This window comes from Pristiophorus japonicus, unplaced genomic scaffold, assembly GCF_044704955.1.
Source record: "Pristiophorus japonicus isolate sPriJap1 unplaced genomic scaffold, sPriJap1.hap1 HAP1_SCAFFOLD_689, whole genome shotgun sequence".
Lineage (NCBI taxonomy): Eukaryota > Metazoa > Chordata > Chondrichthyes > Pristiophoridae > Pristiophorus > Pristiophorus japonicus.
In genome coordinates this window covers 111121-129044 of record NW_027254602.1, presented here as the reverse complement: position 1 = coordinate 129044, position 17924 = coordinate 111121, and the positions used below count along the sequence as shown (strand labels likewise).

The window sequence follows — 17924 nt, the reverse complement described above, 5'->3', positions numbered from 1 at the left end:
AGAATACAAGAGCAGGGAGGTTATGCTCGAACTGTATAAAACACTGGTTAGGCCACAGCTGGAGACTGCGTGTACAGTTCTGGTCACCATATTATAGGAAGGATGTGATTGCACTGGAGAGGGTATAGAGGAGATTTACGAGGATGTTGCACTAGAGAGGGTACAAAGGAGATTTATCAGGATGCTGCCGGAATGGAGAATCTCAGTTATGAGGACAGATTGGATAGGCTGGGTTTGTTATCATTGGAACAGAGGAGGTTGCGAGGACACCTCTTTGAGCTGTACAACACATTGAGGGGCCTGGACATAGTGGATAGTAAGGGTCTATTGCCATTGGTGGTGGGGTCTATTACGAGGGGGCATGGTTTGAAGGTGGTTGGTGGAAGGTTTAGAGGGGATTTGAGGGGGGCTTCTTTACGCAGAGGGTTGTGGGGATCTGGAACTCGCTGCCTGGAAGAGCGGTGGATGCAGAAACCCTCACCACTTTTAAGAGATGGTTGGATGGGCACTTGAAGTGCCGTAACCTGCAGGGTTACGGACCTAGAGCTGGTCATTGGGATTAGACTGGATGACCTTTTGTTGGCCGGTGCAGATACGATGGTAAGTACTGCAGGGAATCGAATACGGCCAGGGTGATGATCTGGACTCGTGTCGATCGCCTGGATGGGTCGGCAAGGAATTTTCCCAGGTTTTTCTCTCCCTAAATTGGCCTGGGTTTTTATCTGGTTTTTGCCTCTCCCAGGAGATCGCGTGGCTCCGGTTGGGGTGGAGTGTAGAATGTTTCAGTACAAGGGGTGTCTTAGTTGTGTGGGGCGGACTGGTTGGGCTGGGTGCGCTTTGCCTTTCCGTCATTGTTCATGGGTTTATATGTAACCTTCAGGGCGGCTGACCGGGGGCCGTGTGGCTCTTTGTCGGCCGGCACGGACACGATGGGCCGAAATGGCCTCCTTCTGCCCTGTAAATTTCTATGTTTCGATGTTAACATTGGGGTTTGTGGGGGGGGGGAATATTGAGGGAGATTGGGTTCTGTGGGGGTGAGTATTTAGGGAGCTTGGGGTCTGTGGAGGGATTGCGGGAGATTGGGGTCTGTGGCGGGGGCTTGAGGGAGATTGAGGACAAGTTTTGGGGTCTAACATTGGGGTCTACGGGGAGCAATGGCGGCGTCGCGCTCCCAGACTGACCCGCGCGCGGGAAAGCGCCCTGTGGGTTTGGCGGAGGGGAGCGGCGCGGGTGCGCAGGCGCGGGCCGGCGCGGTGGCTGCCGGACAGGCGGCGGACTCAGCCAAAGGGCAGGCTGGGTCAGGAGGGCCCGGCGGACACAGAGAGAGTGAGAGAGAGAAGGTGAGTGAGTGAGGGGAGGGGAGGAGAGAGAGAGAGAGGAGGGAGGGAAGGAAGGAAGGAAGGAAGGAAGGAGAGAGAAGGAGGGAGAGAGAGAGAGAGGGGGGAGGGAAAGAGAGAGAGAGAAAGAGAGGGGGGAGGGAAAGAGAGAGAGAGAGAGAGAGAGAGAGAAAGAGAGGCGAGAGGGAAGGAGAGAGAGAGAGAGAGGAGGGAGGGAAGGAAGGAAGGAGAGAGAGAGAGAGAGAGAGAAGGGAAGGAAGGAGAGAGAGAGAGAGAGAGAGAGGAGGGAAGGAAGGAAGGAAGGAGAGAGAGAGAGAGAGAGGAGGGAAGGAAGGAGAGAGAGAGAGAGAAGGGAAGGAAGGAAGGGGAGAGAGAGAGAGAGAGAGAGAGAGGAGGGAAGGAAGGAGAGAGAGGGAGAGAGAGAGGAGGGAAGGAAGGAAGGAAGGAGAGAGAGGAGGGAAGGAAGGAGAGAGAGAGAGGAGGGAAGGAAGGAAGGAGAGAGAGAGAGAGAGGAGGGAAGGAAGGAGAGAGAGAGAGAGAGAGAGAGAGAGAGAGGAGGGAAGGAAGGAAGGAGAGAGAGAGAGAGAGGAGGGAGGGAGGGAAGGAGAGAGAGAGAGAGAGAGGAGGGAGGGAAGGAAGGAGAGAGAGGAGGGAAGGAAGGAGAGAGAGGAGGGAAGGAAGGAGAGAGAGAGGAGGGAAGGAAGGAAGGAAGGAAGGAAGGAGAGAGAGAGAGGAGGGAAGGAAGGAGAGAGAGAGAGAGAGAGAGAGAGGAGGGAGGGAAGGAAGGAAGGAGAGAGAGAGAGAGAGAGAGGAGGGAGGGAAGGAGAGAGAAAGAGAGAGAGAGAGAGAGGGGAGGGAAGGAGAGGAGAGGAGAGAGAGGGGAGGGAAGGGAAGGAGAGGGAGGAAAGGAGAGAGAGGGAAGGAAAGGAGAGAGAGGGGAGGGAAGGAGAGAGAGAGAGGAGGGAGAGAGAGAGAAGAGGGAAAGAGAGAGAAGAGGGAAGGAGAGTGAGAGAGAGAGAGAAAGAGGAGGGAATATAGGAGAGGGAGGAGAGAGAGGAAGGGAGAGGGAGGGGAGGGGGGAGAGAGAGGAAGGAAGGAGAGAGAGGAGGGGGGAGAGAGAGAGGAAGGAAGTAGAGAGAGAGGGGAGGGAAGGAGAGAGAGAGAGAGAAGAGGGGAGGGAAGGAGAGGGAGAGAGAGAGAGAGGAGGGAAGGAGAGAGAGAGAGGAGGGAATATAGAGGGAGGGAGGGAGAAAGAGATGGCCCGGATTGGTGTAGCCCGTGGGGGCGGGGCCTCAATAATTGGGGCAACAGTCACTGATGGAGCCCTCACCACGCCTCGGGTCGGCGCAAGTGTCAACGTGTCATCGACTGTCGCTCATCTGCACACCGCCCCTTGTGACCCTCTCCCCCCGACCCTCTCCCCCCGTGACCCCCACACTGCCCCGTGACCCCCCCATCGCCCGACCCTCTTTCCCCCCCCCCCCTCCCCCCGCTCCACACACTACCCCGCGTTCCATCATCGCCCGACCCTCTCCCATTGTGAGGCCATTAAGCCCCTCTAATAATAACCTTTTGCGTTTCGTGCGCGAGTTTGAGAGTGATTTAGTTAAGGACAAAAAAATAAACCAGTGTCTTAAATCTAAACGCGAGTTACATGGGAATCACCATCGTCATATGTTATGTTCCTCAATCCCGAGGGACTGCCTAAGAAATAGGAGCAGTAGTCGGCCCCTCGAGCCTCCTCCACCATTCAATAAGATCACCGTTCCCCGAAAACCTCACTGTCCAATGGCGCTTCGAGTTCTTTGTCTCAAATCTCTCTGTGATCCTCGCACTGCACCGTGTGCCATCGTCGCCCGACCCTCTTCCCCCCCCCCCCCCCAAACTACAGACTCCCCATTGTGTGGCCATTAAGCCCCTCCCCTTGTGACCCCGTTCCCCGCCAGTCTGGGGAGAGGGAGTGACGGGTTCACTTTTGCCCAATCCGGACCTTAGATCAGGGGGCGGGGCTCAGCCCCAGAGAGTGGGGAGGGGCTCAGAGGGCAAAGGGTGGGACCCCAGGCAGATGGGGGGGGGGGGCGGGGGTCAGGGGGACCCCCGGGCCAGAATTGGAGGAGCGCAGAGATCATTGTACATTAATGATTTAGACGAGGGGATTAAATGCAGTATCTCCAAATTTGCGGATGACACTAAGTTGGGTGGCAGTGTGAGCTGCGAGGAGGATGCTATTAGGCTGCAGAGTGACTTGGATAGGTTAGGTGAGTGGGCAAATGCATGGCAGATGAAGTATAATGTGGATAAATGTGAGGTGATCCACTTTGGTGGTAAAAACAGAGAGACAGACTATTATCTGAATGGTGACAGATTAGGAAAAGGGAAGGTGCAACGAGACCTGGGTGTCATGGGACATCAGTCATTGAAGGTTAGCATGCAGGTACAGCAGGCGGTTAAGAAAGCAAATGGCATGTTGGCCTTCATAGCGAGGGGATTTGAGTACAGGGGCAGGGAGGTGTTGCTGCAGTTGTACAGGGCCTTGGTGAGGCCACACCTGGAGTATTGTGTACAGTTTTGGTCTCCTAACTTGAGGAAGGACATTCTTGCTATTGAGGGAGTGCAGCGAAGGTTCACCAGACTGATTCCCGGGATGGCGGGACTGACCTATCAAGAAAGATTGGATCAACTGGGCTTGTATTCACTGGAGTTCAGAAGAATGAGAGGGGACCTCATAGAAACGTTTAAAATTCTGACGGGTTTAGACAGGTTAGATGCAGAAAGAATGTTCCCAATGTTGGGGAAGTCCAGAACCAGGGGTCACAGTCTGAGGATAAGGGGTAAGCCATTTAGGACCGAGATGAGGAGAAACTTCTTCACCCAGAGAGTGGTGAACCTGTGCAATTCTCTACCACAGAAAGTAGTTGAGGCCAATTCACTAAATATATTCAAAAGGGAGTTAGATGAAGTCCTTACTACTCGGGGGATCAAGGGTTATGGCGAGAAAGCAGGAAGGGGGTACTGAAGTTTCATGTTCAGCCATGAACTCATTGAATGGCGGTGCAGGCTAGAAGGGCTGAATGGCCTGCTCCTGCACCTATTTTCTATGTTTCTATCTCGGAGGGTTGGAGGAGGTTACAGAGATAGGGAGGGAGGGATTTGAACAGGAGGATGAGAATTGTCGGGGCTGGAGGAGGTTATAGAGATAGGGAGGGGGCGAGGGAGTGAGGGATTTGAACAGGAGGTTGAGAATTGTCGGGGCTGGAGGAGGTTACAGAGAGAGGGAGGGGGGTGCGAGGGAGGGATTTGAACAGGAGGATGAGAATTGTAGGGGCTGGAGGAGGTTACAGAGATAGGGAGGGGGGGGCGAGGGAGGGATTTGAACAGGAGGATGAGAATTGTAGGGGCTGGAGGAGGTTACAGAGATAGGGAGAGGAGCGAGGGGCCATGGAGGGATTTGAACACATCGGCATAACCCTCTCTTCCCTTCTCCCTCACTCGCTTGTCCACCTCCCCTTTAAATGCCTCGATACTAATCGAGTTCCACATTCTCACCCCTCTCTGGGTCAAGAAATCTCTCTGGAATTATCCATTGGATTTATCAGTGACTGTCTGATATTGATGGCCCCCAAGTTCTGGTCTCTTTTCCCCCCCCCCCCCCCAAGTGGAAATATTCTCCTGTATCCACTCCTATCGAAGCCTTTCCTCATTTAACGTTCTCGATAAGGTCACCCCTCTGCCTTCTCGTTTCAAGAGATAAGAGACCCGGCCTGTTCATCCTTTCCTGATATGTACACCCTCGCATTTCTGGTATCATCTCTGCGCCCTCTCCAGTGCCTTATCCTTTTTATCATGTGGCGAGTGTGCACGGAGCTCCCAGTGTGGTCTAACCCAGGTATATGGAGACCAGAACTGTGCACAGTGCTCCCAGTGTGGTCTAACCCAGGGATATGGAGACCAGAACTGTGCACGGAGCTCCCAGTGTGGTCTAACCCAGGGATATGGAGACCAGAACTGTGCACGGTGCTCCCAGTGTGGCCTAACCCAGGGATATGGAGACCAGAACTGTGCACGGTGCTCCAAATGTGGTCTAACCCAGGTATATGGAGACCAGAACTGTGCACTGTGCTCCCAGTGTGGCCTAACCCAGGGATATGGAGACCAGAACTGTGCACAGTGCTCCCAGTATGGTCTGACCCAGGGATATGGAGACCAGAACTGTGCACGGTGCTCCGAGTGTGGTCTAACCCAGGTATATGGAGACCAGAACTGTGCACAGTGCTCCAAGTGTGGTCTAACCCAGGGATATGGAGACCAGAACTGTGCACGGAGCTCCCAGTGTGGTCTAACCCAGGTATATGGAGACCAGAACTGTGCACGGAGCTCCCAGTGTGGCCTAACCCAGGGATATGGAGACCAGAACTGTGCACGGTGCTCCAAATGTGGTCTAACCCAGGTATATGGAGACCAGAACTGTGCACTGTGCTCCCAGTGTGGCCTAACCCAGGGATATGGAGACCAGAACTGTGCACAGTGCTCCAAGTGTGGTCTAACCCAGGGATATGGAGACCAGAACTGTGCACGATGCTCCCAGTGTGGTCTAACCCAGGGATATGGAGACCGGAACTGTGCACGGTGCTCCAAGTGTGGTCTAACCCAGGTATATGGAGACCAGAACTGTGCACGGTGCTCCCAGTGTGGTCTAACCCAGGGATATGGAGACCGGAACTGTGCACGGTGCTCCCAGTGTGGTCTAACCCAGGTATATGGAGACCAGAACTGTGCACGGTGCTCCCAGTGTGGTCTAACCCAGGGATATGGAGACCGGAACTGTGCACGGTGCTCCCAGTGTGGTCTAACCCAGGTATATGGAGACCAGAACTGTGCACGGTGCTCCGAGTGTGGTCTAACTGAGGCTAAGAAGAGATTTCATCGAGGTGTTCGAAATCACGAGGGGTTGTGACGGGGTAAACTCGGGAGAACCTGTTCCCAGGGGCGGGAGCGTCGGTAGCCAGAGGGACACAGATTGACGATAATCGGCGATTGAACCACAGGGGGGGGGATGGGGGGGAGAATGTTTTGACGCAGCGAGTTGTTGTGATCGGGAACGCGCTGCTTGAAAGCTCGGTGAGAGCAGATTCAATCGGGACTTTCAAACGGGGGAATTGGATAAATACTCGAAGTGGGAAACGTGCCGGGACTCTGGGGGAAGAGCAGGGGGAATTGGGACTGATTGGGGTCGCAGATCCGCCACAGGCTCGATTAGGTGAATGGGATCCTCCTGTGCTATGTAGAACTTTTTTCAGGATGTAACTGGTAGAGTGGACAAGGGAGAACCAGTGGATGTGGTGTATTTGGACTTTCAAAAGGCTTTTGACAAGGTCCCACACAAGAGATTGGTGTGTAAAATTAAAGCACATGGTATTGGGGGTAATGTACTGACGGGGATAGAGAACTGGTTGGCAGACAGGAAGCAGAGAGTCGGAATAAACGGGTCCTTTTCAGAATGGCAGGCAGTGACTAGTGGGGTACCGCAGGGATCAGTGCTGGGACCCCAGCTATTTACAATATACATTAATGATTTAGACGAAGGAATTGAATGTAATATCTCCAAGTTTGCAGATGACACTAAGCTGGGTGGCGGTGTGAGCTGTGAGGAGGATGCTAAGAGGCTGCAGGGTGACTTGGACAGGTTAGGTGAGTGGGGCAAATACATGGCAGATGCAGTATAATGTGGATAAATGTGAGGTTATCCACTTTGGTGGCAAAAACAGGAAGGCAGATTATTATCTGAATGGTGACGGATTAGGAAAAGGGGGAGGTGCAACGAGACCTGGGTGTCATGGGACATCAGTCATTGAAAGTTGGCCATGCAGGTACAGCAGGCGGTGAAGAAGGCAAATGGTATGTTGGCCTTCATAGCGAGAGGATTTGAGTATAGGAGCAGGGAGGTCTTACTGCAGTTGTACAGGGCCTTGGTGAGGCCACACCTGGAATATTGTGTTCAGTTTTGGTCTCCTAATCTGAGGAAGGACATTCTTGCTATTGAGGGAGTGCAGCGAAGGTTCACCAGACTGATTCCCGGGATGGCAGGACTGACCTATCAAGAAAGACTGGATCGACTGGGCTTATATTCACTGGAATTTAGAAGAATGAGGGGGGGATCTCACAGAAACATATAAAATTCTGACGGGACTGGACAGGTTTAGATGCGGTAAGAATGTTCCCGATGTTGGGGAAGTCCAGAACCAGGGCTCACACAGTCTAAGGATAAGGGGTAAGCCATTTAGGACCGAGATGAGGAGAAACTTCTTCACCCAGAGAATTGTGAACCTGTGGAATTCTCTACCACAGAAAGTTGTTGGGGGCCAGTTCGTTGGATATATTCAAAAAGGGGAGTTAGATGTGGTCCTTACGGCTAAAGGGATCAGGGGGGTATGGAGAGAAGGCAGGAGTGGGGTACTGAGGGAATGATCAGCCATGATCGTATTGAATGGTGGGGCAGGCTCGAAGGGCCCAATGGCGGGGGGGCAGGCTCGAAGGGCCCAATGGCGGGGGGCAGGCTCGAAGGGCCCAATGGCGGGAGGGGGCAGGCTCGAAGGGCCCAATGGCGGGGGGGCAGGCTCGAAGGGCCCAATGGCGGGGGGCAGGCTCGAAGGGCCCAATGGCGGGGGGCAGGCTCGAAGGGCCCAATGGTGGGGGGCAGGCTCGAAGGGCCCAATGGCGGGGGGCAGGCTCGAAGGGCCCAATGGTGGGGGGCAGGCTCGAAGGGCCCAATGGCGGGGGGGCAGGCTCGAAGGGCCCAATGGCGGGGGGCAGGCTCGAAGGGCCCAATGGTGGGGGGCAGGCTCGAAGGGCCCAATGGCGGGGGGGCAGGCTCGAATGGCCTGCTCCTGCACCTATTTTCGATGTCTCTGTGAACGGATTTGATAATTGAGCTGGTTAAAGTAGTCATTGCCTGCTATCGGGACAGGAGGAGGCCGTTCGATCCCTCTTGCCCGTTCCGTCGGTCATTTAGATCGTCACTTCACGTAATATTTCCAAGTTTGCTGACGACACAAAATGAGGTGAGGTTGTGGGGAGGATGCACAGATGCTGCAAGGCGATTTCGATCGGTTGAGTGCGTGGGCAAACACATGGCAAATGCAGTTTAACGTGGATAAATGCGAAGTTATCAACTTTGGTAGGGACAAAGTATTTAAATGGTGACGGCTTGGGGAAGTGTCGATGTACAGAGGGGACCTGGGTGTCCTTGTGCACCGGTCATTGAAAGCCAACACACAGGGGCAGCGAGCAGTGAGGAAGGCAAGTGGTACGTTGGCCTTCATTGCGAGAGGGTTTGAGTACAGGGGCAAGGAGGTCTTACTGCAGTTACACAGGGGCCTCGGTGAGACCGCACCTGGAGTATTGTGAGCAGTTTTGGTCTCCTTACCCAAGGAAGGATACACTCGCCGCAGAGGGAGTGCAGCGAAGGTTCACCAGACTGATTCCCGGGAGGGCAGGACTTGCCGTATGAGGAGAGATTGGGTCGCCTGGGCCACTTTGGTGGTAAAAACAGAGAGACAGAATATTATCTGAATGGTGACAGATTCGGAAAAGGTGAGGTGCAACGAGACCTGGGTGTCATGGGACATCAGTCATTGAAAGTTGGCCATGCAGGTACAGCAGGCGGTGAAGAAGGCAAATGGCATGTTGGCCTTCATAGCGAGAGGATTTGAGTATAGGAGCAGGGAGGTCTTACTGCAGTTGTACAGGGCCTTGGTGAGGCCACACCTGGAATATTGTGTTCAGTTTTGGTCTCCTAATCTGAGGAAGGACATTCTTGCTATTGAGGGAGTGCAGCGAAGGTTCACCAGACTGATTCCCGGGATGGCAGGACTGACATATGAAGAAAGACTGGATCGACTGGGCTTATATTCACTGGAGTTTAGAAGAACGAGAGGGGGATCTGATTGAAAGGTATCAAATTCTGACGGGGGGGTTGGACAGACTGGATGCGGGAGGAGGATGTTTCCCCGGGGGGCTGGGAAGTCTGGAACAAGGGCTCACACACTCTCGGGATACAGGGGTAGGTAATTTAGGAGCGAGATGAGGAGAAATGTCTTCACTCAGGAGGGAGGTGAACCTGTGGAATTCTCTACCACAGAAGGCCAAGCCACTGAATATATTTAAGAGGGCGACAGATAGATTTCTAGACACAAAAGGCATCAAGGGGTCCGGGGAGAAAGCGGGAATATGGTGTTGGGATCGAGGATCAGCCCATGAGCGTATTGAATGATGGCGCAGATTCGAGGGGCCGAATGGCCGCCTACTGCCCCTATTTTCTATGTTTCTAACTCTCCTCTTTCTCGGTAGGTACCAAGATGGCGACCGGAGATGATGGCTCTGCAGACACACAGGTCAGTCATGCCTGTGGGCCCTTACCTCAGTGCTAATTCAAGAAAGATTATATATTCCCAGTGAGCAGGGAGAACCAGCCCTGGCTAACTAAGGGATGGTATCAAACTGCCACAAATGGTGCAGACCTCAGTTGTCGGGCAGCTGACTGGCAAATCTTTTGAAACCAGCAAAGGCCGATGAATCAAATAATGAGAGAGCAGATAGTTTGCGCTCGTAATCCATCAAGAAATATAAAAACTGATAGTAAGAGCGTCTATAGGTTATATAAAGACCAGGCCTTCAAATCCACCACCCAGCTCGTGGTCGACAGGGCTGTAGTGATACCCGCCCTCCTGTATGGCTCAGAGACACGGACCGTGTACAGTAGGTATCTCACCCCCACCACCCAGCTCATGGTCGACAGGGCTGTAGTGATACCCGCCCTCCTGTATGGCTCAGAGACACGGACCGTGTACAGTAGACACACCTCGAGCCGCTGGAGAAATACCACCGACGCTGTCTCCGCGAGATCCCGCAAATCCCCCCGGGAGGACAGACGCACCAACGTTAGTTAGCGTCCTCGACCAGGCCCGACATCCCCAGCATCGAAGCAGAGAAAATAGGTGCAGGAGCAGGCCATTGGGCCCTTCGAGCCTGCCACACCATTCAATATGATCATGGCTGATCATGCAACTTCAGTACCCCACTCCTGCCTTCTCTCCATACCCCCCTGATCCCTTTAGCCGTAAGGACCACATCTAACTCCCTTTTGAATATATCCAACGAACTGGCCCCCAACAACTTTCTGTGGTAGAGAATTCCACAGGTTCACAATTCTCCGGGTGAAGAAGTTTCTCCTCATCTCGGTCCTAAATGGCTTACCCCTTAATCCTTAGACTGTGAGCCCTGGTTCTGGACTTCCCCAACATCGGAAACATTCTTCCTGCATCTAACATGTCCCGTCCCGTCAGAATTTTATATGTTTCTATGAGATCCCCCTCTCATCCTTCTAAACTCCAGTGAATATAAGCCCAGTCGATCCAGTCTTTCTTCATATGTCAGTCCTGCCATCCCGGGAATCAGTCTGGTGAACCTTCGCTGCACTCCCTCAATAGCAAGAATGTCCTTCCTCAGATTAGGAGACCAAAACTGTACACAATACTCCAGGTGAGGTCTCACCAAGGCCCTGTACAACTGCAGTAAGACCTCCCTGCTCCTATACTCAAATCCTCTCGCTATGAAGGCCAACATGCCATTTGCCTTCTTCACCGCCTGCTGTACCTGCATGGCCAAACTTCAGTGACTGATGTCCCATGACACCCAGGTCTCGTTGCACCTCCCCTTTTCCTAATCTGTTACCATTCAGATAATATTCTGCCTTCCTGTTTTTGCCCCCAAAGTGGATAACCTCACATTTATCCACATTATACTGCATCTGCCATGCATTTGCCCACTCACCTAACCTGTCCAAGTCACCCTGCAGCCTCTTAGCATCCACCTCACAGCTCACACCGCCACCCAGCTCAGTGTCATCTGTAAACTTGGAGATATTACACTCAATTCCCTCGTCTAAATCATTAATGTATATTGTAAATAGCTGGGGTCCCAGCACTGAACCCTGCGGCACTCCACTAGTCACTGCCTGCCATTCTGAAAAGGACCCGTTTATCCCGACTCTCTGCTTCCTGTCTGCCAATCAGTTCTCGATCCCCGTCAATGCGTCAATAAAAACTGATTGTAAGATCTTCTACAGGTATATGTAAAGACCAGCCCCTCAAATCCACCACCGAGCTCATGGTCTACAGGGCTGTAGTGATACCCGCCCTCCTGTGTGGCTCAGAGACACGGACCGTGTACAGTAGACACCTCACCCCCAGCTCATGGTCTACAGAGCTGTAGTGATACCCGCCCTCCTGTATGGCCCAGAGACACGGACCGTGTACAGTAGGTATCTCACCCCCCAGCTCATGGTCTACAGGGCTGTAGTGATACCCGCCCTCCTGTATGGCTCAGAGACACGGACCGTGTACAGCAGGCACCTCAAGTCGCTGGAGAAATACCACCGACGATGTCTCCGCAAGATCCTGCAAATCCCCCGGGAGGACAGACGCACCAACGTTAGCGTCCTCGACCAGGCCAACATCCCCAGCATCGAAGTACTGACCACACACTTGATCAGCTCCGCTGGGCAGGGCCACATTGTCCGCATGTCCCCCAGACACGAGACTCCCAAAGCGAGCGCTCTACTCGGAACTCCTTCACGTGCAAGCGAGCCCCCAAGGTGGGGCAGAGGAAACGTTACAAGGGACACACACCCCTCCCCCTGATAAAGTGCAACATCCCCCACCGACACCTGGGAGTCCCTGGCCCAAAGACCAGTCCCGCCCCTGAGTGGAGGAAGTGCATCCGGGAGGGCACTGAGCACCTCGAGTCTCGTCGCCAATTGCGAGCAGGCAGAAAGCAAGCGCAGGCAGCGGAAGGAGCGTGCGGCAAACCTGTCCCACCCTCCCCTTTCCCTCAACGTCTGGTCTGTCCCACCCTGTTACAGGGACTGTGGCTCTCGTATTGGACTGTTCAGCCACCCGAGGACTAATTTTAAGAGTGGGAGCAAGTCTTCCTCGATTCCGCGGGACTGCCTGTGATGATAAAGGAAGAGAGTGGCTAAAGTAAACATTGGTTCCTTAGAGGCAGAGGGCGGGGGGGAATTAGTAATGGGGAACAGGGAAATGGCAGAGATGTTGAACAAATATACCTGTAAAAACATCCCAATAATAGATAATCAAGCGGCGAGAAGGAGAGGGGAACTTAATACAATCATTATCACTTGAGATACAGGACGAGGCAAAATAATGGGACTAAAGGCGGACAAGTGCCCTGGAGCTGACTGCTTGCATCCTAGGGTCTTAAGAGAAGTGCGACAGAGATAGTGGATGCATTGGTAGTAATCTACCAAAATTCCCTGGAGACTGGAGAGGTCCCAGCGGACTGGAAAACCTCAAATGTAAAGCCCCTAATTTAAGAAAGGAGGCCGACGGAAAGCAGGAAACTACAGACCAGTTAGCCTAACATCTGTGGTTGGGAAAATGCTGGAGTGCATTAAGGACGCAGGAGCAGGACATTTGGGAAAGCAAAATTCGGGCGGGCAGAGTCTGCGTGGTTTTGCGAAAGGGAAATCACGTTTGACAAATGTGCTGGAGCTCTTTGTGGATGTAACGAGCAGGGTTGGATAAAGGGGGAACCAGTGGATGTGGTGTATTTGGAGTTTCAGAAGGCGTTCGATAAGGTGCCACATAAAAGGTTACTGCACAAGATAAAAGTTCACGGGGTTGGGGGGTAATATATTAGCACGGATAGAGGATTGGCTAACGAACAGAGAACAGAGAGTGGGGATAAATGGTTCATTCTCGGGTAGGCAATCAGTAACCAGTGGGGTGCCCCAGGGATCAGTGCTGGGGCCCCAGCTATTTACAGTCTATATTAACGACTTGGAAGAAGGGACCGAGTGTAACGTAGACAAGTTTGCTGATGATACAAAGATGGGAGGAAAAGCAATGTGTGAGGAGGACACAAAAAATCTGCAAAAGGACAGAGACAGGCTCAGTGAGTGGGCAAAAATTTGTCCGATGGAGTACAATGTGGGAAAGTGTGAGGTCAGGCAGTTTGGCAGAAAAAAAATCACAGAGCAAGTTATTATTTAAACGGAGAAAGATTGCAAAGTGCCGCAGTACAGCGGGACCTGGGGGTTACTTGTACATGAAACACAAAAGGTTAGTCTGCAGGTACAGCAAGTGATCAGGAAGGGCCAATGGTATCTTGGCCTTTATTGCAAAGGGGGATGGAGTATAAAAGCAGGGAAGTCTTGCTCCAGTTACACAGGGTATTGGTGAGGCCACACCTGGAGTACTGCGTGCACAGTTTTGCTCTCCGTATTTACCAAAGGACACACTTTGCTTTGGAGGCAGTTCAGAGAAGGTTCACTCGGTTGATTCCGGGGATGAGGGGGGTTGACTTATGAGGAAAGGTTGAGGAGGTTGGGCCTCTACTCATTGGAGTTCAGAAGAATGAGAGGTGATCTTATCGAAACGTATCAGATTATGAGGGGGGGCTCGACAAGGTGGATGCAGAGAGGATGTTCCCACTGATGGGAGAGACTAGAACTAGGGGCCATGGTCTTAGAATAAGGGGCCGCCCATTTAAAACTGAGATGAGGAGGAATTTCTTCTCTCGGAGGGTTGTAAATCTGTGGAACTCGCTGCCTCAGAGAGCTGTGGAAGCCGGGACATTGAATATATTTACGACAGAGATAGACAGTTTCTTAACCGATAAGGGGGGCGGGCAGGGAAGTGGAGCTGGGTCCATGATTGGATCAGGCCACGATCGTATTAAATGGCGGAGCAGGGCTCGAGGGGCCGAATGGCCCACTCCTGCTCCTATGTTCTTTTCTGAGGGCGTTCTCGTTTACATAAAATGTTCCAAGATGCTTCGCAGGAACAATTTACCAAACCAAAATTGACCCCGAGCCCCACACCGGGAGATATCGGGGACAGGCGACCAAAAGCTGGGTCACAGAGGTGGGTTTTAAGGAGCGGTCTTGAAGGAGAAGAGAGAGAGAGGCGGAGAGGTTTAGGGAGGGAGTTCCAGAGCTTGGGGCCCCAGGCAGCTGAAGGCACGGCCACCGATGGTGGAGCGATCGGGGGATGCTCAAGGGGGCAGGATTGGAGGAGCGCAGAGATCTCGGGGAGGGTTACAGAGATAGGGAGGGGGGGGCGAGGGAGGGATTTGAACAGGAGGATGAGAATTGTAGGGGCTGGAGGAGATAGGGAGGGATTTGAACAGGAGGATGAGAATTGTCGGGGCTGGAGGAGGTTACAGAGATAGGGAGGGGGGCGAGGGAGGGATTTGAACAGGAGGATGAGAATTGTCGGGGCTGGAGGAGGTTACAGAGATAGGGAGGGGGGCGAGGGAGGGATTGGAACAGGAGGATGAGAATTGTAGGGGCTGGAGGGGGTCTCAAAGTGATTTACAGCCAATGAAGTACTTTTGGGAGTGTGGTCACTGTTGTATTGTGGGGAAACGCCAATTTGCGCACAGCAAGCTCCCACACACAGCGATGTGATAATGACCCGGATTAATCTGTTTTAGTGATGTTGGTCGAGGGATAAATATCGGCCCCAGGACACCGGGGAGAACTCCCCCTGCTCTTCTTCCAAATAGTGGCCCCGGGATCTTTTACATCCGCCCGAGAGGGCAGACGGGGCCTCGGTTTAACGTCTCATCCCGAAAGACGGCACCTCCGACTGTATGGCGCTCCCTCAGTACTGCCCCTCCGACAGTGCGGGGTTCCCTCAGTACTGCCCCTCCGACTGTATGGCGCTCCCTCAGTACTGCCCCTCCGACAGTGCGGCACTCCCTCAGCACTGCCCCTCCAACAGTGCGGCACTCCCTCAGTACTGCCCCTCCGACAGTGCGGCACTCCCTCAGTACTGCCCCTCCGACAGTGCGGCACTCCCTCAGTACTGCCCCTCCGACTGTACGGCTCGGCCTCAGTACTGCCCCTCCGACAGCGCAGTACGGCGCTCCCTCAGTACCGCCCCCTCCGACAGCGCAGTACGGCACTCCCTCAGTACTGCCCCTCCGACAGTGCGGCACTCCCTCAGTACTGCCCCTCCGACAGTGCGGCACTCCCTCAGTACTGCCCCTCCGACTGTACGGCACTCCCTCAGTACTGCCCTCCGACAGCGCAGTACGGCACTCCCTCAGTACTGCCCCTCCAACAGTACGGCGCTCCCTCAGTACTGCCCCTCCAACAGTACGGCGCTCCCTCAGTACTGCCCCTCCAACAGTACGGCGCTCCCTCAGTACCGCCCCTCCGACAGCGCAGTGCGGCGCTCCCTCAGTACCGCCCCTCCGACAGCGCAGTACGGCGCTCCCTCAGTACCGCCCCTCCGACAGCGCAGTACGGCGCTCCCTCAGTACCGCCCCTCCGACAGCGCAGTACGGCGCTCCCTCAGTACCGCCCCTCCCGACAGCGCAACGCAACGGGGCGCAACGCAACGGGGCGCAACGCAGCGGGGCGCTCCCTCGGCACCGCCGCCATATTATGATCGCTCTTCCCTAATCGCTCCGCTTCTCTCTCTCTCTCTCGCCGCTGCAGGAGGACTCCATGGCGGAGGAGGAGGAGGAGGAAGAAGAGGAGGACCACCCGTCCGACTCCAACTACGAGCCGGCCGACTTCTTCGAGGAGTGGGCGGAGGGCGCCGGCGAGGAGGGGGGGGGGGCAGGAGGGGGAGGAGGGGGAGGGGCGGCGGCCGCCCCGCCCCCCCAAGCCCCGCCCCCCCGCCCGCCAGAAGTGCTACATCTGCAGCGACTGTGGCCGCAGCTTCAACAAGTACTCCAACTTCAAGCAGCACCAGCGGGTGCACTCGGGCGAGAAGCCCTTCCGCTGCGCGGACTGCGGCAAGGCCTTCAACCTGCTGTCCAACCTGCGGCGGCACGAGCGGACGCACAGCGGCGAGCGGCCCTTCGCCTGCCCCCGGTGCGGCAAGGGCTTCAGCGAGCTCTCCAGCCTCCGGCGGCACGAGCGCACCCACACCGGCGAGCGGCCCTTCGCCTGCCCCTTCTGCGCCAAGCGCTTCAGCCAGTCGTCCATCCTGGTCATCCACCAGCGCACCCACACCGGCGAGCGGCCCTTCGCCTGCGCGGAGTGCGGCAAGGGCTTCAGCGAGCCCTCCAGCCTGCGCAGCCACCAGCGCACCCACACCGGCGAGAAGCCCTTCGCCTGCCCGCAGTGCGCCAAGCAGTTCCGCCACTCCTCCAGCCTGGTGCAGCACCAGCGCACCCACACCGGCGCCAAGCCCTTCGCGTGCCCCGAGTGCGGCCGGGCCTTCACCAAGTCCTCCACCCTGGTCCAGCACCGCCGCACCCACAGCCAGGAGCGGCCCTTCCGCTGCCCCGTCTGCGAGCGGGCCTTCTCCCGGGCCTCGGTGCTGGGCCGCCACCAGCGGGTGCACAGCTGGCAGGGCGCCCGCACCTGCGCCGACTGCGGCCGGCAGTTCAAGAGCTCCGCCGCCCTCCACGGGCACCAGTGCGCGCCCGAGCCCAAGCCCAGCCGGGCAGCGGCGGAGGGCGAACGGTTAACTCCCCCGCCGCCGATCCCGCGCACGTGAGAGTTCCCCACCCCCCTCCGACCGCGCGCCCTAAAATTCCCCGTCTTCCCTCCGACCGCGCGCCCTAAAATTCTCCACCTTCCCTCTCCGACCGCGCGCCCGGAAGTTGCTCTGCGATCGCGCGCCCTGAGATTCTCCGCCTTCCCTCTCCGACCGCGCGTGCGGAGGTTGCTCTGCGATCGCGCGCCCTGAGATTCTCCGCCTTCCCTCTCCGACCGCGCGCGCGGAAGTTGCTCTGCGATCGCGCGCCCTGAGATTCTCCGCCTTCCCTCTCCGACCGCGCGTGCGGAGGTTGCTCTGCGATCGCGCGCCCTGAGATTCTCCGCCTTCCCTCTCCGACCGCACGTGCGGAGGTTGCTCTGCGATCGCGCGCCCTGAGATTCTCCACCTTCCCTCTCCGACCGCGCGTGCGGAGGTTGCTCTGCGATCGCGCGCCCTGAGATTCTCCGCCTTCCCTCTCCGACCCGCACGTGCGGAAGTTGCTCTGCGATCGCGCGCCCTGAGATTCTCCGCCTTCCCTCTCCGACCGCGCGTGCGGAAGTTGCTCTGCGATCGCGCGCCCTGAGATTCTCCGCCTTCCCTCTCCGACCGCGCGGGCGGAAGTTGCTCTGCGATCGCGCGCCCTGAGATTCTCCGCCTTCCCTCTCCGACCCGCACGTGCGGAGGTTGCTCTGCGATCGCGCGCCCTGAGATTCTCCGCCTTCCCTCTCCGACCGCGCGTGCGGAGGTTGCTCTGCGATCGCGCGCCCTGAGATTCTCCATCTTCCCTCCGTCCGCCCGTTCAGGCAGCGAGTTCCAGACCCTGCCCCGGACGTATCCCCTCTTAAACCCCCCCCCTCCCCACAATTACATCTCTCTCCCCTTCCCGCACCCCCACCGCTAATCTTCGAACGGGGACGCGCGCAGATAAAAAAAAAAAAACCACTCGGTCTTTTCGCCGTGAGCTTTGGAGGTTGCTCCCGTTCCGAGACTTGTGCTTCCCTCCCCTGACTGTCTCTCGTACGCCTCCCTCACATTCCCCCCCACACCCCCCCCCCCCCTGCCCAGTACC

The 17924-nt window shown here is 55.7% G+C and overlaps 1 protein-coding gene across 1 annotated transcript; it reads left to right on the top strand.

Moving 5' to 3' along the window:
• Window positions 1-1154: 1154 nt before the first annotated feature.
• On the top strand, window positions 1155-17905 carry LOC139256189 (zinc finger protein 696-like). The gene is made up of 3 exons (XM_070874136.1): window positions 1155-1340; window positions 9684-9727; window positions 15862-17905. Exons 1-3 carry the CDS (start codon window positions 1155-1157, stop codon window positions 16871-16873), a joined length of 1242 nt encoding a protein of 413 aa, XP_070730237.1. The 3' UTR covers window positions 16874-17905.
• The last annotated feature ends 19 nt before the right edge of the window (window positions 17906-17924 follow it).

Coding starts and splice junctions, on each gene's coding strand:
- LOC139256189 (XM_070874136.1), top strand. CDS start 1,155: ATGGCGGCGTCGCGCTCCCAGACTGACCCGCGCGCGGGAAAGCGCCCT. Junction 1,341..9,683: donor GAGAGAGTGAGAGAGAGAAG/GTGAGTGAGTGA, acceptor CTTTCTCGGTAG/GTACCAAGATGGCGACCGGA. Junction 9,728..15,861: donor ATGGCTCTGCAGACACACAG/GTCAGTCATGCC, acceptor TCGCCGCTGCAG/GAGGACTCCATGGCGGAGGA.